General features: G+C 48.4%; 1 protein-coding gene across 2 annotated transcripts in view; it reads left to right on the top strand.

The window, feature by feature from the left end:
- Positions 1-165: 165 nt before the first annotated feature.
- SEC14L5 (SEC14 like lipid binding 5) overlaps positions 166-24,454 on the top strand; it is a 45,215-nt gene continuing 20,926 nt past the window's right edge. Inside the window, exons 1-6 of one of the 2 annotated variants that reach the window (XM_040459083.1) lie at positions 166-410; positions 1,185-1,298; positions 16,527-16,676; positions 17,077-17,208; positions 19,894-20,022; positions 20,679-20,871. In XM_040459083.1, the coding sequence (XP_040315017.1) occupies positions 1,236-1,298; positions 16,527-16,676; positions 17,077-17,208; positions 19,894-20,022; positions 20,679-20,871 (667 nt within the window). In that variant the 5' untranslated portion in view covers positions 166-410; positions 1,185-1,235. The remainder of the gene's footprint in view (positions 411-1,184; positions 1,299-16,526; positions 16,677-17,076; positions 17,209-19,893; positions 20,023-20,678; positions 20,872-24,454) is intronic. The other variant, XM_040459082.1, reaches the window with a different exon arrangement.

Raw genomic sequence — 24,454 nt, 5'->3', positions numbered from 1 at the left:
ATATATATATATATATATATATATATATATATATATATATATGAAGGGCGGGCTAATGCCGGGGCGTGGCTAGGGAGGGACCAATCAGGGGCAGAGTAAATCTGGGCGGGGCCGTAGCAGGGAGGCAGGGGCGGGGCCAGATCAGGGGCGGGGCCAGGCCGGATTCTCCGCTGTCCCAGGTCCTGGAGCACTCCCGCCGGGCAGGTCTGGCTCCTGCCCTGCAGGCCCCTCCCTGGCTGGCCCGGCCCCAGGGTGAGCACGGCCGGACGCCCCAGGCTGGGCGGCCGCGGTCGGGCCTCGCCCCAGAAGCTGCGCTCCGGGCCAGGCGTCCGCGGGGGGCCCCCCGGCGGACTCAGCGCCATACTGACCCCGGGGCTGCCTCCCGGAAGGTTCCGAGGGCGAGGGCGAGGGTGAGCAGGGTTGCGGGGGCCTGCGAGTTCATACGTGTGTGCGTGCTTGTGTGTGTGTGCATATGCATATCAGTGTATGTACAAGTGTGTGGACGTTTGTGCTCACCAGGGGAATTGTGTGCGTGTGTGGAATTGGGTGGTGTGAGGTCCAGGGAGCTGAGTGTGTGGGCAAAGTTGCATGTGTGTGCAAGGGTGATCCTGTGTGGGAGGTAGGTCATGCATGTGTGTGTGTGCGTGTGTGTGTATGTGCGTGTGTGTGTGTGTGTGTGTGTGTGTGTGTGTGATAGAGACGTTGCATGTGAAATTTAGTGAAGACTGTGTATGTCAGGGTATCTTGGAGGAAAATGGAAGGGCAGGTGCAATGATACTTGGGGGGGGTCTATAGGGGACGTCTGTGGCAAGCTGTGGGGTGTGTGGGTGGATGGTGAATTGTAAGAGTGTAAGAGTTGCAAACGTGGGTTTCCATGTGAGTAGCAGTGAGGGGTGCTTCTGGGGGCCTCAGTGTGAAGGAGTGGAGACCAAGGAAAGTTTGGGAGTACTGATTGCTCTTGGAGGGATGAGTGTGGCCTGGAGCAGTGGGTAATGGTCAGGGCAGGTGTTTGGGGCATGGCCCAGAGAAATTTGGTGATCACATCAGCCCTCTTGCTTTGAGGGCTGGGGAGATGTGTGGGCAGAGCATGAGAGGGCGGGCTTGTCCCTTGTTTGGGGAAGCAGTGGGCAGGGTTATGCTTCAGCTGGAGAGAGCTGCTACCTTACCAGTCACCTGTCACCCAGGTTTTGTGCTCACTCCTGCCTGGGTGCTTCTGTTGGCGCTCCTGCGAGAACATGGTGCAGAAGTACCAGTCTCCTGTCCGCATCTACAAGTACCCATTTGAGCTGGTCATGGCGGTGAGTGACCCCTGGTTCTCCAGCCCCTTGTGTGATGGTGAGAGGGACACAGGAGGTCAGCTGTGCAAAAATGAGAGGGAGCCCCTCAGACTCCCAGATGAGAAGGAAACTGGCGAGTCCAGTTTCTCCCTAGTGACCCTCCACCCAGCCACCCCAGCCTTCTCCACATCTTCTGGAATCCTTGTCCACTGACCACATCACAAGATCTTTCTTTCTCCTTGCTGAAGCAGACTTGTTCTCTCATCTCAACCTCCTCTGACAGAAAACAAAAATACCTTGGGCCAAACCACTGCTGTCACTTTGTGTAATGCTAATAATAGTAATAGTAAATGTACTAATGATGATGAGAGTAGCAGCCATTCACTGAGGGTTTCCAGTGCCAAGTCTTTACATATATTGTTTCATTATTCTCATTTTACTTCCGCTAAACTGTAGCTTGGAGAGGTAAAGGTGGCCCCAAGTTCTGCGGCTGATAAGGGGTGGAGCCAGGGCACAGACCCATGCAGGGGAGTACTCTGGAGCCATGATTTTTTTTTTTTTGCCATATCTCCCTCCATCCTGCCCAAGGTCTTCCTTCAGTTTGCACATCCCCTCTCCTTTCCTTCAAAGAAGCTGACAGGGGGTGAGTGGGCAGCAGGGGTCCAGGAACAGCCATTTTCAGGGTAGCTTCAGACTGACTGTACGTAAATCAAGTAGCCACTCAGTCGAGGGACTAGAATTGGCTCCCAAGCTCTTAGCCTCCTGGATCAATAATCTTTGCACCATGGGGCAGATGCTGGAAACAAGCAGATGTAGCTTTCCTTCTTGGGGCCATCCTTCTGCCTTTCAGAGGTCCCCTTCCTTGGGAAAAAAAGAGCAATGCTATGGGGTTGTGTTAGGAGTGAATGAGATAATATGCAGTGCCTCTCACCCAGTGCCTGACACACAGTAGGCACTCACTAAATGTGGTTATCCCTGTTATCACACCACATGGTGTTATAAATGATTGTGTTGAAAGTGTAAGAAACATTGGAATCCCCCCACATCCTCCCTATCCTAACCTATTACTTAATTTCAGCTTTTGATCCAAGAACTTTCATATCAATTGGTACCTCCATGGATATGTGTCCCGACTGGTCTTATTCTACAAATCTACTTATATATGTGTTTATAGTCACATAATGGATTAAAATTTTTTTTTAACGTTTATTTATTATTGAGAGACAGATACAGAGCATGAGCAGGGGAGGGGTAGAGAGAGGGAGACAAGGAATCTGAAGCAGGCTCCAGGCTCTGAGCTGTCAGCACAGAGCCCGACATGGGGCTCAAACTCACAAACGTGAGATCATGACCTGAGCCGAAGTCAGTCACTTAACCAACTGAGCCACCCAAGCGCCTCCTTAATGGGTTTTGAAACATCACTGGAATCATTCATACATGTTGTGCTGTTATGTGCAGATGGTTCCAGGGCAAGAGGCAGGGGCTAGTATTGACTAGCTGGGTGACCTTGGGCAAATTATTTAACCTCTCTGAGCCTCCATTTCCCATCTGTAAAATGAGGAGTACCAATCCTGGTTTCCAAATCCTGGCACTGTGCATGGATTAAATGAGTCAATATACATAAAGCTCCCAATGCAAGGTCTGGTACAGACCAAATGCTGTTACTGTTATTGTTGCTGCTGCCTGTGGCTGTGTGACTTTCCCGTATTTGTAATGAGGGTCAGACACCAGGGGATGGCGAAGAGTCAGAAATGCTGGGTCCTTGCTACTGCTCTGCTATGCTCTGGCTGTGTGCTATTTAAAAGCCACTGAATGTATCTGAGCCTTGATTTCTTCATTCATGAAATGGGGATGGTTATACGCACTTCATAGGGTTTTCATGAGGATTAAAGATTTTATATATATATATATATATATATATATATATATAGGTGATAAATACATTTATATATATATTATAATGTGGAAGGAATAGGGGGGTGAGGGGCAGGTGCCCCATGCAGGTCTTGGTCCATACCAAATAGACAATAAATGGCAGCTAAATATAAATACTTGTCCTGTAAGGTTCCAGGCACCCTACTTAGTCTAAGACCCTAGGGTTCATTCATTCATTCATTCATTCACTCATTCATTTAAAAAAAGAGAGATACTATCCCAACCCTTTTGGGACAACCCACAGTCCAGGAACCTATGGTTCTCTACCATGAAGCTGAGACAAATAACTGTAAAATGGAAGACTAATCCTTTTTTTATAATTGCATGAGCTTAATAAATGTAAATTTAATTTAGCATATATATTTAGGATTCTCCAAAATATTTACAATCATTACACTTTAAAACATGCCCGCTAAAGGAGCACTGAAGGCTGTATTAATAAGGCTGGTAAAGTATTCACATTGAGTTTACTGGAGTATGTTAAGCATATTTTGTAAGCGTCCTGTTCCATAAATGGATACAGAACCTGTATCCTCTACCTGTTAACAGTCCCTAGATGTTGTTGCATAGAGGCTTGTGGGTACAGCAGGAAACAAGGTTTTCAGATATTCATTTTCTGTATCTGCATTAATTTAAGTTATTCGGGACAACCATGCCCATGTTTCCTTATCTTCCATACAATCCTTATTGGTGAAAGGGCCTCAAGGCTCTGCAATGTTAGCGACAAAGCCACTTTACCGACTGTTTACAAAACATCATTGTCCCCAAAATAGCTGCATAACTCAACATAACTTGCATGCTGTGTGGGCACAAAAGGGTTTTTCTGCACTTAATGTCCGTCTTTGTTTCTCAGCTAAACACTTGCTCTCAGTTTGGGTCAGATGCCAGGGAAGTTTTGGATGAACTCAGCTATTTTCACTGCATCCGAGTGACTAGATGGGCTGGCCTTTGGTTTTTCTGTTTAACAAAACTGACTTGAGAATTAAAACATTGCTTGTTTCAGAAGTCCACCAGCAACAAACACAAATGACTAAAACTGGGCTCAAGGAATTGGTCATAAAATAGCACCGAGGCAACATTTCCAGACCCAGATTAAACAATTAAAAAAAAATTTTTTTTTTCTCTTTCATCTCAAAAATGTAACTAATCCAGTGAATGGGCGTCTCTCTCCTTGGGCCAAATCCCCTGGCAGGAATTCTGTTTCTGAAGGGTGGGATTCCAGGGACCTTTGTTTTCTTCTTTCTTGACTGTGTTCTGTATTAATTTGGTTCAAAACAGTCAGCTCGTATTATCTTGGTAAACAGAGGGAAACAGTTAAGACAATGGAGGCAGCTGGTATAAGATTGGAGAGGGTCTTTGGTCCCTTTGTATGTGGGGTCCCTGAAGGTGGTGATGGGGTCTTTGTACATAGAACACAAAGGCCGTGTCTTGCACTTCGGACTGTGGTCACTTGAACATCGAAGGCCACTCTCTGGTCAGCCTACAGCCTGTTGTGAACGGTTTCTGGGTTCTGGCCTCTTCTCCCAGACGGATGGTTGCTAAGAGGCAGATCCATCATCTGGGTCCCTGCCCTAGTTTCACACCTGGAAAATGGAGGTCATAAAGGCTCCTGTTCCTCCTAGAGTTGAAGTGAGGATTGACTGAAGGGACAGGGATGCCCGGGCAGGGCCTGGCTCATTGTTAATGCTGGTGAAATATTGTTTAGGCTTATTGTTATTATTTATTGTTTTCATAGCTTTATTGAGCTATAACTCATATACCCATTTGAAACGTAAGGGTCAGTGGTTTTTAGGATTCATAGAGTTGTGTAACTATGACTACTGTCAGTTTTAAAACATTTTCATCGACCCAAAAAGAAACCCTGTACCCATCAGCAGTCCTCTCCGATCCCCACGCCCCAGCCCCTGACGACCACTAGTCTACTTTCTGTCTCTGTGGATTTGCCTGTTTGGGACATTTCCTATAGATGGAACCATACAACATATGGCCCTTGGTGACAGGCTTCTCTCATTGAGCATCATGTTTTCAAGGCTCATCCATGTTGTATCGTATCAGCACTTCATCCCTTTTTATGGCTGAATACTATTCCATTGCCTGGATAGACCATATTTGTTTATTCATTCATCATTGTTTCCTGTGTTGGTCTGTTATGAATAACACTGCTATGAACACAGATGCACAAGTTTTTCTGTGGATATATTCTTTCCAAAGAAATCCCTGCCATGAATTATAGTGATTATTTGGCAGGTTTAAGCAAATTTTATTTTTAAAATTTTATTTAACAAGCATGTTCACATCCCAGACACTGTTCTGAGCCCATCCAAATATTAAGTCAAGTACCTCTCCTAAGCATCCCATGAGACAGGTTCTGTGGGTGGCACCATTCTACAGAGGAAGAAACCGAGGCACGGGAAGGATGAATGGATTACCCAAGGTCACAAAGCAAACATGAGGTGGCTGGGGACTTCACTGCAGGCAGTTTAGCTCCAGAATCCACATTCCCAATCATGAGCTCTGCCATTTGTCAGAGCTGAGGATCTCAACTTTTTGAGGTAGATCTGGGCCCAGGGAGCAGTCTCGTGGGGATGGTTACCACCAAAGCTGTGCCCCGAATGCCTGTATTCCATCAGGACACCACAAAGGGGAGCACAGCCAGAACCCACAGACCCTGGCCTCCTGGGGGGCAGCAGATGCTTGACAGAGCCTGGAAGCAGTTACCGACCCAATGCTCTGTGTGTCCAGCCCTGAGACTTGCTCAGAGTCAGGTAGTTTCATAGCAGCTTTAACTGCAGAGGAAGGAAAAACAAAGGCTTTCAAGGGTAAGGCAACTGTCCCCTGGTCAGTGTATTCATATGCTAGGGCTGCATAACAAAGCACCACAACGGAGGTTGGCTTAGAACAACAGAAATCTAGAGGCCGGACATCCAAGGTCAAGGTGTCAGCAGGACTGTGCTTCCTCTGAAGGTGCTTGGGAGGGATCTGTTCTGGGATTCTCTCCTGGCATCTGACAGTTCTTTGGTTTGTGGGAGCATAACTACAAACTTCACCTGGCATATTTCCTGTGTGTGTGCCTCTGGGTCCAAACTTCTGTTTCTATAAGGACACTAGTCGTACCAGATTTATAAGTACCCTCTACTGACCTCAATTTTAACTTGATTGACCTCTGTAAAGACCTTCTTTCCAAATAGGGTTACATCCTGAGGTACCTGGGGCCTAGAACTCCAACCATACCTTTTTTAGGGGGACGCAATTCAGCCCATTTATGCTCACTAGCTCAGTAAATGGCATCATCAGTAAATGGCAGAGATTTTAATTTAGGGAAATCTGACCCCATAGCTTGCACTCACAGCCAGACACTCCAGATTCTGGCTCTGACGTTCAGTAAACACCTGTGCACCAGTGGCCGCGGCAGCTTCAGGAATGACCTGGCTGCCTCTTGTCCGGGCACTGCCCTGGGATCCCAGTGGGGCTCCAAAGCCCCGTGACTTGAGCTCATCTCAGATTCTGCAAATCTAAAGAAGGAACATGGCTCGGGGTAGAATTTCTTCAGCAATAGGCTTTTCACACAGAGGAAGGGTTATGGAGGTGAGGGCTGTCATCAGCAATTAAGTGTTAAAATATTTAAAGACCTGGCCTTTTGTATTGATAAACAGCTTGTAATTTAGCAAATGGGTTATTAATAAGGAGCAGCCCCTGGAGGTAAATCCTTGCAGCTCAGGCCAAGGGTAGTTACAGTTGGACTGGTTGTTATGGACGTAGTTTTAATAAAGCAGCAGGGGCCTCATTTAAATGAGTTTAAATTAGTTCCCTGGAGCCCATCATATGATCCTGTTGCTAACAGATTAAGGGAAGCGACATTTTCCACCCTGGATTGCTTACAGGACCTGGGAGAACAGAAGTGATCCATCACACAGCAAAGTGATCTTCTGATTTCAGAAGTACATTTTAGGTCCTTACTCATTAGTTAATTCAAATATTAATTCACACACAAGTTTGTGTATGCATCCTACAAATATTTTTTTTATGTTTATTTATTTTTGAGAGAAACAGAACATGAGCAGGGGAGGGTCAGAGAGAGAGAGGGAGACACAGAACCAGAAGCAGCCTCCAGCTCTGAGCTGTCAGCACAGAGCCCGACACGGAGCTTGAACGCACCAACCATGAGATCATGACCTGAGCCGAAGCCAGATGCCTAACCGACTGAGCCAGCCAGACGCCCCCCTACAAATATTTTTTAATGTTTATTTATTTTTGAAATGAAGAGACAGAGTGCAAGAAGGGGAGGGACAGAGAGAGAGGGAGATACAGAATCTGAAACAGGCTCCAGGCTCTAAGCCGTCAGCACAGAGCCCGATGCAGGGCTTGAAACCACGAACCACCAGATCATGACCTGAGCCAAAGTCAGGTGCTTAATGGACTCAGCCACCCAGGTGCCCCTGCATCCTATAAATATTTATTGAGTTTCATTGTATCCCAAGCAGCATGCTGAGTGTAGGGGCTACAACATAGTTGATTCCTAGCACTTGTTGAAATGCATCATGATTCTGTTGGTTTCCTTCCTTGTTTATTTATATGGGCCTTTCTCATAAAAGTAAGTTTCAGGAAGGTGGAGACTATGTCTATCTTGTTCTGGTTCTCCCGACATAATCCCTTCCTGCCCTCAGAGAGCTTGCAGTGGTGTGGGGTGTGTGTGTCTGTGTGTGTGTGTGTGTGTGTGTGTGTGTGTGTGTGTGTGTTTCCGAGAGAGACAGAGAGAGAGAGAGAGAGAGAGAGAGAGACAGAGAGACAGACAGAGAGAGACAGAGAGAGACAGAGAGAGAGAGACAGAGGAACTAGGCAAATGCTGTGTAGCTATGTATATAGCTATGTATGCTAATTCATAATAGGGAATGAACAGAGTATTGTAGGAACAAGGGAAGGGGCCAGTAAGGGTCTTTTAAGTCATTCAGGCTGAGCCTTGCCAAGGGGAGGAGGGCCCACTGCGTGCAGAGAAGCAGCAGACCTTCTCTCTGAAGAAAGAAATGTGGCTCATATGAGCTCCAGTGTGATTTAGAAAGTGATTGGCAGGGTCAATTCAAGTCTGTTCAAGGACCTCGGGAGCTTTGGAAGGTTTAAGCATGCGTGACATGGTCAGATTTCGGGTTTAAGTAGATCAGAGGGGGTTTTCCATCCCAGAGGCCAGGAGAACATGGAGAAGCAGAGGTGACAGAGGCTGGGCACATTCCTGAGACACTTGAAAATCTAAAATAGCGTTTCCCTCCCATCAAGATCCTGACATACCGCTAAATGTCAGGACGCTCTAGGCGGGCGTCTGTCTCTTTGTCCCTCCCTGAACCACCAAGGGCACCAGCTGATCCTAGAAATTTGTGGGCACAGAGTGTGTTCGGAGGAGGAGAGTTTCCTCCACCCTGCTCCCCATGCGTGGGTGAGAATCCACAGCAGGTTTTTGTGCAGTTGCCGGGCGGGGCGGCCAGGCTGTGCGTTCCCCTCGGTGCTGCAAGAGACTGGGCGTTCCAATGGTGTGAGCTCACGACAGAGGGACACAGTCCTGGACAAAGTGACGTCCAAATCCAATCCGTGAGAAGAAGGGATAGAATTGGAGCAAATAACACCCGGGGCCCTACTAACTGTGCCCATGCTGCAGCCTTAGGACCAGGAAACTGAAATACAGGGAGAAGTGTTCCCTGGAACCTCGTTGAGGGCTGATTCTTCGGCCAAGAGCCGTGGCTGTACCCCTCTCCATGATTGCAGAGGGGAACAACTCAGGGGCTTATTCATCTGTGTGAGAGGCACCTTCCAGGACTCAGCTTTCTGCCGGTGGAGCATAGACAGCAATCCACAGGTACAGGTTACCCTCTGGGCCTGTGGCAGTGTCCTGGCAAGTGTAGACAGTAGCGGGGGGCCCTGCACTGCTCCCCCTACTCTTCCAGGTAGATACATGTCAGTGGTTCCAACTTCCTGCTTTCATTCTCCAACACCAGCTCCTCCCTCCTCCTCAGCCTCCTTTCCTTCCTTCCTTCCTTCGGCAAATATTAGCTGGGTGTCGACAGCATCCCAGGTGTTGTACAAGGCACTGGGGAATCCAGGGATGAAGAAAACAGACACAGAGAGGTGTTGACTATAAACAAACACAACATACACACATAATATCCTATTTCAAATCACAATCAATTCTCCCGGTAGGGCTGATAAACCATCCAGGAGATGGCTTACTCTTTTTTTAAATCTTTTAAAAATGTATTCATATTTGAGAGACAGAGAATGAGCGGAGGAGAGGCAGAGAGAAAGGGAGACACAGAATCTGAAGCAGGCTCTAGGCTTTGAGCTTTTAGCACAGAGCCTGAGGTGGGGCTCGAACTCACAAACCGTGAGGTCATGACCAGAGCCAAAGTTGGATACTTAACCGACTGAGCCGCCCAGGTGCCCCTCTTTTTTTTTTTTTTAATTTGTGGTAAAATATATATAATGCAAAATTTCTCATTTATCCATTTTTTTAAAAAAAGCTTAACCTTTTTTAAGTGTACTGTTCTGTTCAGCATTAAGTGCATATACACTGTTGCACAAGCGCTCACCACCACCCATCCCAAGAACTCTTTCAGCTTCTCAAACTGATACTGTGCCCCCATTAAACACTAACTCCCCATCCCTCCTGCCCTGCCAGCCCCTAGTACCCAGCCTTCTACTCTCTGTCAATGAGTCTGACTATTTCAGGAACACATACAGGTGGAGCCATGTAGTATTTGTCCTTTTGCGTCTGACTTCTTTCACTAAGCGTGATGTTTTTGAAGTTCATCCATGTTGTAGCATGAATCAGTGCTTCCTTTCTTTTTATGGGTGAATAATATTCCACTGTATGGACGGACCACATTTTGTTTGTCTATACATCTGTCAATGGACATTTGGGATGTTTCTACTGTTTGGCTATTATGAATGATTCTGTAAAAGTATCTGTTCAAATGCCTGTTGCTTTACTCTTGTCCATTTAAAAAAATCTATGACGTGGGGCGCCTGGTTGCTTCAGTCGGTTAAGCATCTGACTCTTGATTTTGGCTCAGGTCATGATCTCACATTCGTGGGTTTGAGCCCCATGCTGGGCCCTGAGCTGACAGCATGGAGCCTGCTTGGGAGTCTCTCTCTCCCTCTCTCTCTCTGCCCTCCCCCACCCCTCTAAATAAATAAATTAAATAAACTTAAAAAAACAACTACGATGTGATGTCTGGCACTGTGCTAAGTGCCTTAAACATATTACCTCCCTTTAATCTTCACTGTAGTCCTTACAAAGTAGATATCATGGTCTTTCTCATTATCTTCTCTCTCTCTTTTCTTTCTTCTTCTTCTTCTTCTTCTTCTTCTTCTTCTTCTTCTTCTTCGAGGGAATTGAGTCTCAGAGGAGTTAAGTCGAGGTTGCCCAGCTGGCACATGGCGAGGTTGCCCAGCTGGCACAGTAAACCCTGTGCTTTGACTCTGCTGTCCCACCACACTGAGGCTTGCCCCTTTGCTATGTCCACATGTCTTGGCTGCAGGGTCCTTGTGACCCTTTGTCTCCATCTTTTGTGTCTCCAGAGCTAGCTTTAATTAGAATAGCAGCAGCTTGTTCAGCTACAGGACTGTCCAGGTGTACCTGTTTTTATAGATTGTATACAGCCCTCATTTCCAAAGGCTCCAGAGTCACGTTGCCCGGGTTCTCCCATGCCCGCTACCCCTTATCAGCTGGGACGACACCACTGCCGTAGGATATCTCATTCACCAAGCTCCAGCTCAGCAACTTGGCCAAAGTTGAGGAAACCGATACAGTGGAATGTTATTCAACTGTGAAAAAGGAAGGAAACACTGACGCATGCTATAGTGTGGTGAATCTCGTATACATCATGCCGAGCAAAGGAAGCCAGATACCAAAGGCCACACACCGTATGATTCCACGTACATGAGATGTCCAGAAAAAGCAAATCTACAGAGATCGAAAGTGGATTAGTGGTTGCCTAGGGCTGGGGTGGGGGCAGAGGGGACAGACTGTAATCGGTAGCGAATTTCTTTTTGGGGTGATGACAATGTTCTGGAACGAGAGAGTGGTGATGGTTGCGCAACTCTGTGAATGTGCTAAAACTCACTGAACCGAACACTTTAAAAGGGTGCATTTTACGGTATGAGAATTATATCTCAGTTTTTAAAAAAAAGTTGGGGGAGCTGAGAGGATAGATTCTTGTCTGTCATGGGGTCTCCCAGGCTTCAAGGGGGCAGGTGGGATCTTCAAGGAAGGCTCCTGAGGAGTGTGACAGGGGAGGCAGATGCCTTGCCTGAGGTCACGCAGTGGTCAGTGCCCCGAATGCAGCCTGCAGCGTGGAAAGGGAAGACAAAGTTAATGTGGTCCGGATCTTCTCTCCACTCTCTTAGTGGAAGGTTTGGGATAAGCAGCTTCCAGCTTTTTTTGAATTTGCATGAGGAAGAGCAGGAAGGAAGGGGGGGGAGGAGAGGAGGCAGCAGCTGTCAAGTGATTAGCAGAAATAGCTTTTCTGTACTTTATAGAATCTCACTCTTTTTTAAAATTTAAATTTATTTAACAAATGCTTATGTAGAACGAACCATGTGCCAGGCACTGTTCTCAGCAGTTTACAAAAACGGACTCCTTTATCCCCCCCCACACATCCCACAACACAGCAAGGTAGCTACTTTTCTTATTCTCCTTTTAACAAATGAATGCATTAAGGAGCTCAGAGCTTGAGGACTCCTTCAAGGCCACACAGCTGGTAAGAGGCAGAGATTTGGACCCAAGCCCCAGAGTCCATGTTCTTAATGGGTATGCAATGCTGTCATTCATTCACTCATTCATCATGTAAATGTCTACTGAGTGTTGACTATGTCACTTTGACAAGTTGGGGGGGGGGGGGGGGGGAGGGAAAAAAACTCACTGCCAGGGGCCGATGACTTCTGATGTCAGAAACGGGTACAACGGAGGGCTCATTGGGAGTGGATGACTCCACTTGACAGATGAGGCTGAAGGGAGAGAGAGGACATGCTGTGCTCAAGGAGGTAGGTTCCTGGGTGTAGGCAAGTCTGGCTGGGAGGCCAGCCGCCCATCTCCACTTGCTAAGTGTGTCACTGTGGAGTTTTGCAGGATGGAGGCCCACGGGAGGCAGTCAACGGAAGTTTCCACTGGTCTCTGCCTACCCCAGCTGTGGCCCTGCATGGGCGGGTTCTGGGCCTTGGACCAGCTTCCTTTCTGAGCCAGGAGGCTTGGGTGTCCTTCTCCAGCCACCTGGCAAAAGAGCTGTAACTGAATCCCTTCTGCTACTTTGTGTCCCCAAGGGGGCCAAACCATGTGTGTGTTCTGCACAGAGAAACTCAGGCCTGATTTGTGGGAACAGGAGTCCGCAGAGAGGATCCTGTGGACTGTTTGATCCTCTAAGACCCTATGATGGGCCAAAACCAAAGGTGCCCCTGACTCACAGGTTTTAGGTCAGCAGGACTCAGCATTTCCAGACTTTTGACGCTTGTGATGTAGCTAAAGTCCCCTGAGGGGCAGGGCAGAGTGGTTCGGGGCTGAGGTCTGGGTCAGACCGGTTGCGCTCCAACCCCACCACTTCCTGACTGTGTGATGCCTTCCCAAACCTCAACTCGCTTATCTGTAAAATGGGGAAATTCTAATTCCCATCTCGGGGCACTGCAAAGAAATATAGTTAGCGCCCTAAAAATATCATGGCAACAATGTCTGACACTGGCCCTCACAACCCCAGGGACTCTCTGGCTGGAGATATGCCACTGGATGGACCCTGTATTTTGGGCCCCCCGCCTTCTGGATGGAGCCTGAGTTCTGGCCGTTCTCCTCACCAGTGCCTGGCATGTCTCCATCAATGCAGCAGCCATTACTTACTTGAGAAGGTAGCACCTTCCCTTTCAGGGTCAGGGACAGTTGTGCCCACGCACCCATCTGCTGCCGCCCAGCCCTCTGCCCTCCGCTGTTATCTGGGGGCTCCAGATGGAGCTCTTCTGACAAGAGGTTTGTTACAACAGGAAGTCAGCCTTCCTTGGATGCATGCGTTGAATCCATGGCCTGTCATTCCCCTCCCAGGACACCTTTCTGGGGCTTTTTGGATCACCAGCAAGTTTAAGTTATTTTTTTCTTTGCTTGTGAGCATTTATTAGCCCTAGTGTGTCCCAAGAACTGAGACAGGCATGTGTGAGGTCAGTGCTGTGGAAAAGCATGTAGCCCAGGCCTCTGGCACACAACACACAAGCTAGTACATGGCTAAAGGATGTGATAAATGGTATTGAGGAAATGAATGGGCTAAAAGGACAGAATAGGGAAGAAGACAGTCTTGCAGGGGAGAAGGTGGGGGAAGATGTCCCACAAAGAAGGACCAGCACAGATGAGTCCCTGAAGCCAGAGCATCTCTTCAGCCCCCTGGTCCAGGTGTCCTACCTCTCTGGAAACCCCAGTTACTCAAGCCTTCTTCTTCCTTCACTATCAAGTAAACTGATTAGTGGTCCAAGCAGACGGAGTGGCCAGTGCAAAGGCTCTATGGTAGGAACAGGTGGTGGGCACATGAGTGTCCCGGGGCTGACATTAAAAAGTACCACAAAAATAATAAATAAATAAATAATAAAAAGTACCACAAACTGGGTGGCTTAAACAGCAGAAACTTTTTTACTCCGCAGTCTGAAGGCTAAACGCCAGAGATCAAGGTGTTGGTAGAGTAGGTTCCTTCTACAGGCTTGAAGGAGAATCGGTTCCATGTCTTTCTTCTACCTTCTGGTGTTGCTGGTAATCTTTGGAGTCCTTGGCCGGTAGAGGAATCACCCAAACCTGTGCCTTCATCTTTACATGGTGAAGACACTATATGAGTGTCTGTGACCAAATGTCCCTCAGTCATATTGGATTAGCAGTCTCCCCACCCCCACCCCCACTCTGGTATGACCTCATCTTAACTAATTACATTTGCGACGACCTATTTCCAGATAAGGTCACATTCAGAGGTACTGGGTAGGACACATGAATTTTGTTGGTGGTGGGAAGGGGGCACAAGTCAACCCATAAAAATGTGTTTTAGAAAGAACAAGGTCGGGGACACCTGAGTGGCTTAGCCAGTTAAGTGTCTGACTTTGGCTTAGGTCATGATCTCACAGTTTGTGAGTTTAAGCCCCGCATTAGGCTCTGTGCTGACAGCTCAGAGCCTGGAGCCTGCTTCAGATTGTGTGGTGTGTGTGTGTGTGTGTGTGTGTGTGTGTGTGTGCCCCTCCCCTGCTCACACTCTATCTCTCAAAAATAAATAAACATTTAAAAAAGCAGAAGAAAAGAAAAGAAACAGCAAGGCTGGCATGGCTGGAGCGGAGTGAAGGTGGCTAGTGGGAGAGATTGCCTGGAGCCTGGCTGGCCACAGCAAGGAGTGTGGGACACATTCTGAGCATCTAGGCCTGTTCTGACTACGTCATTTCATCCGGGGAGAAGGAGAGACTGTAGAATAGTCAGAGGAAGTGCAGAAACTCAAGGGCAGTGTGGCCGCCGCCAGTAGGAGTTGAAGTACTAAGTGTGGAGAAGGGAGAAATTGTGACCACAGGGCCCCGGGGACAATGCCTGGCTGTTTCCCAGCTGCCCAGGAGAACAAGCGAGCTGCTGAGCAAGGTGCTCCTGAAGGAGTGGGGTACTGGGCCACAATGGGATTCAAATCCACATTCACCAGTTTTCATTGTGTGACCTTGGGTTAGTTACTTAGCCTCTCTGGGTTCCAATTTTTTCATTTGTCAAATGAGGATGCCATTCAGAGGACGAAATGGAAGAAAATGCACAGCTGGGGGAGCACAGTGAAGGCTCCTTGAGTGCCAACTGCTCTGAGACAACATCTGGTGACCTCCTCACCATCCCATTTTACAGATGAGGAAATAGAGGCTCAGAGAGGGCAAGTGACTTGCCCAAGGTCCCCCATCCCATTTTACAGATGAGGAAACAGAGGCTCAGAGAGGGCAAGTGACTTGCCCAAGGTCCCTCAGTGAGAAAGTAGAAGAGACATGAACTGAGCCTGTCCAGTTCCGAAACACGCACCCCTTTCCTTCTACATACTTTCAAAAAATGTCAACATCCCTCTGCCTGTCACAGAGGTGGGCCCAGGCCAGCGCCTCTGGTTCCCTCCTGCATTGGATCCCAAGGAAGTACTCAGATAGGGCTGGTCAGGAGCAGTTTTTGCAGACCTGTGTTCTGCTGCATTTGAGTCTTGTTGCCTGGGGAATGAAAATTCTGATTGTCTTCAGTGAACCGCCCGGCGAGCTTGAGCTTGGGTTTCATACTCTGGGACGCAAGCTTGGGATATACCCATTTTCCAGGTGGTAAAAGAGGCTTAGAGAAAGAAAGGATGTGCCTCTGTCGGGAGGAAGTAGAACTGTGGCCACCAGCACAGAATTTGCCCACTTCGCTTTGTCCGCAGGCTATGCAGGCTTCTGATAAGTGCCTGCCTACTGCGCACTCTCCCCTGGGGAACAGGGGCTCCTTATTCTAACCCTGGTGTGTCTGCTGTGTCTGTACAAGGCAAGCAGCTTCAACATATGGCAGGAAGATGCACTGGGCTGGCCTTGTGGGGCCTGGGGGTGACACTAAGGGCACCAGGCACAGTTCCATCTCTTCCTTGCCCCTCCCCCGCCTCTGCCCTTCCGAGCTGGGAGGAGCCGGGAGGGATGGGGGAGGAGGTGCGTGTCCTCAGATGCCTGCACTATTTTTGGAGCTGCTTTGATCCTGATTCCGGGGCACGTGGACTGTGACAGGCTCTTGGAGCAGACCCCATTTGCATACAGTCAGCTATGGATGCCGGCTTACCCCGGAGGCTCCTACCCTGGCACTTCTGGAACCGGGCACAGACTCTCGTCCTCCAACCTGGATGCCTTGTATTTCTTTTGCTTTCCTAACTGCCAGGGCTGGAACCTCCAGGACAATGTTGAACAGACGTGGCCAGAGTGGACATCCTTGCCTTGTTCCTGATCGTAGGGGGAAAGCATTCCATCTTTTGGCATTGAGTATGATGTTAAACTGTGATTTATCAGGTTGAAGATGTTCCTTTCTATTCTTCATTTGTGGAGTGTTTTTATCATGAAGAGGTGTTAGATTATGTCCAGAGTGTTTTTCTGAAAGATGCCTTCTTTTAAAATGTTCCAGGCAAGCTCACTTTTTCTTCTGAGGGTGAAGTCTCAAATGCAAATCCAAAGAGTGAGTTGCAAACCATTGCTCAGGCACTGGTGTGTCACACTGCTCTTGTAAACGAGACCACAGCCCAGCAGGAGGGAGGAGGCTAGAGCCCCCAGCCCCCTTGACACTCACTCCGTCTCTGCCCCTAGGCCTATGAGAAGCGCTTCCCCACCTGCCCGCAGATCCCCGTCTTCCTGGGCAGCGAGGTCCTGCGCGAGTCCCGCAGCGCAGACGGGGCGGTGCACGTGGTGGAGCGGAGCTGCAGGTTGCGCGTTGAGGCCCCGCGGCTGCTGCGCAAGGTGGGTGGGGAGGGGTTCCCAGAGGTGCCGGGGGACCCCACGGAGGAGGGGACTGGAAAGGGGGGGATCTGGGGGCGGGCCCAGGTGGTGAAGCCAGTGAGTATGCATATGAGTGTAGGTGCTGGTGGTACACGTCCTGTGGTTGGGGTTGGGGCCTGCGGAAAGGGGGGGTCGTTCTAGGTCGGAGGGCCGGTCTTGGAAGGACAAAGGCCTAGGAGCTAGGGACTGGGGCTGGGGCTGGTGGACAGGCTCCGGGTGGGGCACAGGGGGTCTTGGGGTTTGTGGGTGTTGGGCTGGGTATGGGATACTGCTGGCTGGTGGGCAGGCGCGGGGTCTTGGGGTCTTGGTGAGTCTCGGTATCCAGCAGCCCTCACCCCCTTCGCTGCTCCTTCCCTTGCAGATTGCCGGCGTAGAGCACGTGGTCTTTGTGCAGAGAAACGTGTTGAACTGGAGGGAGAGGACCCTCCTCATTGAAGCCCACAATGAGACCTTCGCCAACCGCGTGGTGGTCAACGAGAACTGCAGCTACACTGTAAGCCTGCGTCCCGCCCCCTTCCTGCGTCCCGCCCCCTTCCTGCGTCCCGCCCTCTTCCTGTGTCCGGCAGTCCACGCATCAGCCTAGCTGCCTCTCCCCTGCCCCCAGGGCCTTGTCGGATAAATTGCAGGACGCTCACTTGCATCTCCAATTCAGATACACGGCTGATACTTTTCTGTTTGTTTAAATAGTCTCAAATACCGCTTGGGACATACTTACCAAAATATTCGTTGTTTATCTGAAATTCAAATATGTCATCCTGTATTTTATTGGGGAAAGCTGTCAACCTGCCTCCCCCTCCCTCTTCTCTCTGTCCTCTTCTTCCTCCTTGAAAGGGAGGCTCATTTACGTTTTTTTTTTTTTTTTAATTTTTAATGTTTATTTATTTTTGAGAGACAGAGAGACAGATCATGAGTAGGGGACAGGCAGAGAGAGAGGGAGACACAGGCTCTGTGTCCGAAGCAGGCTCCAGGCTCTGAGCTGTCAGTACAGAGCCCAACGTGGGGCTCGAACCCACGAACCATGAGATCATGACCTAGGCCAAAGTCAGACCCTTAAACGCCTGAGCCATCCAGGGGCCCCTATAGTTTCTTCATCTGTAGAATGGGGTTAATGATGACACCTCCCACAGGGGTTATGGTGAGAAGTAGGGGAAGAAAAGTATCCGAAACCCCTTAGAAGAGGGCCTGGCACATACCAAGCCCTGTATGTGTGTTACCTTTTCAGGTCATTAATAGTAATTATTATTATTCTTCAGTACACACTGACTGAGCATCGACTCTGTGCCGGGCACCCGACCAGAGCACGGACTAGTCCCCCTGACCTTTGTTCTCACAAGGACCTCCATTCCAGTGGCAGATACAGACAAGAAAAAACGTCAACATAATCTTACAACTTCACGAATACTAAGAAGGGATCCAGAAGACAGGATTAGGGAAAATAAGAGGAGAGGCACTCTGTTAGGTGACAGTGTCCCACTGAAGCCACCAAGCTGAGAGCTGGTGGATGGGAGGGCTGGGAACAGAATTCTGGAGTGGGAACAGCATGTGTGAAGACCCAGAGGTGGATGAGTGAAGTCTGAGAATGGGGGCTGCAGGGGCAGGGTCCTGCTGCCCCCGGGTTGGAGTGAGGGAGGAGTCTGGAGGCGTTTGCTGGGATGGAGCCCAGCTCTGCCACCTCCTTGCTGAATGATGTCGGGCAAGTTGCTTCCCCTCCCCAGGCCACCCCTTGCATACCTGTCAGCAGAGCCCGCCTCATCCGGTGCTGGCTGGAGTCTATGAGACAATGTAGGTAAAGCTCCTTTAGCCTGTGCTAGATCCCCAATGCTAGTTTTCATGATGATAACTCCAGTGTCGTAACTATGGTTCATTAGAGCCTTCCCTATGGGGGGGAGGTGGGGAGGGTGGGGCATTGCCTTGTGTATCTGTCCCATCCCCAGCATTTGGCATGGTGCCTCGTATACAGCAGGTGTCCAGTAAATGCCCATTGCTTTTTCTTTCCACACCTCCAGCTCCTCTGGGAATTGGACCCAGAATATTCCAATGCTTACCTCTAGGGAGTTGTGTGGGTGGCAGCTTTTTATAAATCACTTTTAGTGCATTTATAATATGTATTTAGTGCATATTTCTCAGCATGAGTTCTACCACCCGCTGAATTAACGTCACTGAGGCTGCTTGGGAAATGCAGGTTTTCAGGCCCTGCCCTGGACCTATTTGGCCCAGGCATCTGCATATTTAATTTTTTTTTTTAAATGTGTATTTATTTTTGAGACAGAGAGAGAGAATGAGTTGTGGAGGGGCAGAGAGAGGGAGACACAGAATCTGAAGCAGGTTCCAGGCTCTGAGCTGTCAGCACAGAGCCCAATACGGGGCTCGAACTCACAAACTGTGAGATCATGACCTGAGTCGAAGTCGGATGTTTAACCGACTGAGCCACCCAGGTGCCCGGCATCTGCATGTTTCACACACTCCCTGGTAATACTTCTGCCCAGGAAAGTTTGAGAGGGACTAAGCCTGGGTCTGCATAGAAGCTCTGTCAACAAAGTTTGTCCGTGTGTGTGTGTGTGTGTGTGTGTGTGTGTGTGTGTATTTGTTTACAATAAATATGTAACATAATAAATACTTTAAAATATATATTTAAAATATGTAATAGTTATATATAACTTACATATAATTATATATTAAGTACATTAACTCATTTATAAAGTTTATTTTGAGGGAGAGAGATAGAGTGAGAGATAGTTGGGGAGGGGCAGACAGAGGGAGAGAGAGATTCCCAAGCAGGCTCCACACTGTCAGTGCAGAAACTGACGTGAGGCTCGAACCCACAAACCATCAGATCATGGCCTGAGCCGAAACCAGGAGCCAGTCACCCAACCGACTAAGCCACCCAGGTGCCCCTAAATATATTACTCATTTAAATATATCATTATAGAACAGTTTTTAAGGGACAGGCTTGCAGATGCCAGACCCACTTCCTTCCAGCCCCTCATGAGAAGGCTCTTTGTTCTCTAACACTTGGCATTGTTCTCCGGGTGGGGTTGCTGCCCCCCCCCCCCCCACTCTGGTATTGCCATGCTGTCCACGGCATGCTCTGGTTGGGCCCAGATCACCAAGAGAGACCTGAGAGAGGGCACTGCATCCCCCACAATGAGACTTGTCACTGCGGCTGCCTGGCTTTCAGGTCCACCCCGAGAATGAAGAGTGGACTTGCTTTGAGCAATCCGCCTCGCTCGACATCCGGTCCTTCTTTGGCTTCGAAAGTGCCTTGGAGAAGATCGCCATGAAGCAGTACACAGCTAACGTCAAGAGGGTAAGGGGTGGGCTCCATCAGTCACAGGGAAGAAGGTACACAGACCTCAGAGCCTGGTTCAAAACCTGCTCTGACACCTGACAACCCAAGTGACATCGGGCAAGATCGATCCTTAACCTTCCTTGGCCTCAGTCTTTTCATCCATAGAGTGAGTATCCTAACAATGACCATAACACACAAGAAAATGACTGGAAACCACCTGGCCTGAAATGGGGGCACCGTAATCATTATCCAGATGCTCCCTGATGTTTGGGGCTTGTGTAGTGATCTCTGGACAGAGGAGGGGCATTCTGTGGTGCTTTCTCCTGGTTAAAATTGGTTGCTGTGTAAAGCTCTCAGACCTGTCCCTGAGAGGCCTTTTCGCATAATGAAACGGGTGAAATTCATTTCCACAAAGTATTTTAACCCACATGTTACCTATAGAAAACCTACCAATGAGCTATTTTACATTCTTTGTTCCGTCCTAAGTCTTGGAAATCCGGTTCATATCTGATGCTCACAGCACATCTCCATTTGGACCAGCCACATTTCAAGTTCTCCGTAGCTACGTGTCAGGGGTGGGGCTGCAGCCAGGTGGGGGTGACTCCCAGGCTGATGAGGTTATCCCTGCTCTCCTGCCCTGCGGCTCATGTGCCTCTGGTCTCTCTGGCTTCCAGGGGAAGGAGGTGATTGAGCATTACCTGAACGAGCTTATCTCCCAGGGCACCTCTCACATTCCCCGGTGGACACCTGCCCCCGTCCGAGAGGAGGACGCCCGCTCCCAGGCTGGGCCGAGGGATCCGGGCTCCCTAGAGGTTGACGGGCCCATCGGTGCTCCAGGCCCTGCGCCTGAGGTGGTGGTTACAGACGGTAGGTCCCTGCGGCTGAAGCCAGCCGGCCAGGCCTGTACCCTTGTGCCCCCCACAACCGCCCCAGTCCCTGGAAACCTGCTTTGTGTTTGCTCACTCCACGGGGGAAGAGTTGCTGCGGGTCCCCTTGGGAATGGGTCTGCGAACTGGAATGACTCAGCTTCCGCCCTTTCTCGCTGCTTTACCCTCTCTTCCTTCCTTCCGGCCCAAGAGCCAGAACTGGTTTATTTCTAAATCAGGAATTGACCTGATCTGGTGCCTCAGGGCTGCCCTTTTCTCTGGTTTTATTACTATTTTTAATCATATGAGTAATGTATGGAGATGGTAGAAAGAAATATTCAACCTTCTTGGAAGATGTAAATGAGGAAGTAAGACTCTTTTCTTCTCTCTGGAGGCAATACTAATTTTGTGGTCGTATTTTGTGAAACTACCTAGGCATATATATGTACATACATATACACACATGTGTATATACAGGCATGCATACCTGTATAATTTATGCTGAGCCAACATTACACATTCTACTTGATGATTTGCTTTTTTTCATTTACTAATGTTGCTTGAACAGCTTTCTATGTCAGTGCATCTGTTTTAGCACTTTGCGGTATTTCATGGTGTGGCTGCACCATAACTTATTTATTAATAAACGTTTATTATTGGGGCACCTGGATGGCTCAGTCAATTAAACGTCTGACTCTTGATTTCAGCTCAGGTCATGATCTCACGGTTTGCAGGTTCAAGACCCATGTCGGGCTCTGCACTGACAGCGTGGAGCCTGCTTAGGATTCTCTCTCTGCCCCTCCCCTGCTCGCTCTCTTTCTCTCTCTATTTCTCTCTCAAAATAAATAAATAAACTTAAAAAATAAACATTTATTATTATTTTTGTTAGTTTATTTATCTAGTCTTCTCTTTATGGACATGAGGTTTCCAGTTTTTAAAACATAGAAATAATATAGTGTATCTTTGTACTTAAGTTTACTTACTTGTTTTGAGAGAGGGAAAGCCCCAGCTGGGGAGGCACAGAGAGAGAGGGGAACAGACAATGCCAAACAGGCTCTGCACGTGAGTGTAGAGACTGATGTGGGGCTTGAACTCATGAACCATGAGATCATGACCTGAACTGAAGTCGGACACTTAACTGACTGAACCACCCAGGTGCCCCATTAAGATTTTATTTTTAAATAATCTCTACCCCCAACGTGGGGCTTGACCTCACAACCCTGAGATTAAGAGTCACATGTTCCACCCACAGAGTCAGCCAAGCACCCCTATAGCATAAAATTTTTACAGTTGAATTGCTGGGTCAAAGGTTATATGCAGGTAAAATTTTGGCAGATTTACCAGTTAGGCCTTCAAAGATTGGTTGTACTAATCAATGTTCCCCCAAAGTGTGTGGCTGTGTCTATTCCTGACTTCACTCTGGCTCCCCACGAGACTATTATTAAAAGTTTTAAACTTCTGAAAGCAAAAAGTGACCTCTAGTAAATTAGTGATTAGGTCTTTCCTCATGAATGAGGCCAAATATTATTTTCTCATGCTTAGTGACTCCATATGGCTTTTTTGTGAATCTCTCTGTTCTTGTACTTTGTCTATTTTCCTGTTTGCCCATTGATTTCTTTCTTTTTTTAATTAAAAAAATTTTTATTTATTTATTTTTGAGAGAGAACGAGACAGAGCACGAGTGGGGGAGGGGCAGAGAAAGAGGGAGACACAAAATCTGAAGCAGGCTCCAAGCCGTCAGCACAGAGCCCAATGTGGTGCTCAAACTCATAAACCGTGAGATCATGACCTGAGCCGAAGTCGGAGGCTTAACCAACTGGGCCACACAGGCATCCCTGACCATTGATTTCTCATTGCTTTGTAAGAACTCTTCATATGTAAGGCAATTAGCCTTTTGTCATATTTTCGATTTTTATTGATAATGGGAAATGTTTACAATATAATTTTAAATAAATTAAAAAAAACCCCTAGGACACAAAAGTACACATACTCCCTGAGTTCAGTTTTAGCTCTGTGCATTTGTGCTCATGATGATTCATTCTTTTGGGGTCACTGAAATGTCAGGCTTGGCTTTCTTAGAGATATGCCACATAACCAGTAAATTACATCTGGGGCATTGTGTAGGGAGAACAAAATTCATTCATTCACAAATATTTATTCTGTACCAACTCTGTGCTAGCTGGCTGCTGCTGTATGTGAACTTTTAAAATATTTTTTATTTATTTATTTATTTATTTTAATTTTTTTTTCAACCTTTATTTATTTTTTTTGGGACAGAGAGAGACAGAGCATGAACGGGGGAGGGGCAGAAAGAGAGGGAGACACAGAATCGGAAACAGGCTCCAGGCTCTGAGCCATCAGCCCAGAGCCTGACACGGGGCTCGAACTCACGGACCGCGAGATCGTGACCTGGCTGAAGTCGGACGCTTAACCGACTGCGCCACCCAGGCGCCCCTTAAAATATTTAAAAAATTAGGGGCACTTGGGTGGCTCAGTCCATTAAGCAACTGACTTAGGCTCAGATCATGATGTCACAGTTCGTGGGTTTGAGCTCCACGTGGGGCTCTGTGCCGACAGCTCGGAGCCTGGAGCCTGCTTTGGATTCTGTGTCTCCCTCTCTCTCTGCCCCTCCCCTGCTTGTGCTCTGTCTCTGTCTCTCAAAAGTGAATAAACGTTAAACATTTTTTTAAATATTAGAAAAATTAAAACTTCTGCCTCTTCTTGCACACATTGTCTGGTGGTCATGACTTTTACCCTAATTTTGCACCAGGCTTTTCCTTCCTTCTCCCTCTGCACTGTGCCCAGGATGGCTGGCGAGAGGCAGAGTCACCCCCCTTCCACCCTGCTCTGAATCACTGAGCCTTTGTGCTCAGGAGAAAAGGGCCTTCACAGCCGCATAGAGGCCGGAAGGATGCTGGTATCTCCTGTCTCCCTTGTGTTCTCTCTCTCATCCTGTCCACTCCCCCTTACGGTCTCCAGCATCTCCCTTTCTGACCACTCTGTTTGGGGGGTCTGGACGCCACCTGTCCCCATACACCACCAGCATCCCTCCTGCTTCTGTTTACCCAGATGCCTGCTGACCTCCAGCCCTGGACTTTTTTTGTTTTAGAGGGAACCATTAGGTCCTGCTGCTGGAGGTACACACATTCCATTTGTTTTCTTATTGTGCAACCTGAACACAAAGAACAGGCTACACTCATGGGGGCTGCTCTTTGTGGACCGTCTACCCACTGCAGAGATGCTAACATGCTGGTGTGCCTCACCATGCCAGCATCTGCCACCTCAACAGTTAAGAGTGGGCAATGGGTGGGGCGCCTGGATGGCTCGGTCGGTTGAGCGACTGATCTCGACTCAGGTCATGATCTCATGGTTCGTGAATTCGAGCCCTGTGTCCGGTTCTGTGCTGACAGCTGCAGCCTAGAGCCTGCTTCAGATTCTTTGTCTCCCTCTCTCTCTGCCCCTCCCCTGCTCACACTCTGTCTCTGTCTCTCAGAAATAAATAAATGTTGAAAAACAAATTTTAAAGAGTGGGCAGTGGGACCTCAGGTTGAGCCCAGCCTCTAAATGCCCACACATGCTGACCC

The sequence above is a fragment of the Herpailurus yagouaroundi genome, unplaced genomic scaffold (assembly GCF_014898765.1).
Source record: "Herpailurus yagouaroundi ecotype Mexico unplaced genomic scaffold, PumYag 222, whole genome shotgun sequence".
Classification (NCBI taxonomy): Eukaryota; Metazoa; Chordata; class Mammalia; order Carnivora; family Felidae; genus Herpailurus; species Herpailurus yagouaroundi.
This window is presented reverse-complemented; position numbering and strand designations above follow the sequence as displayed.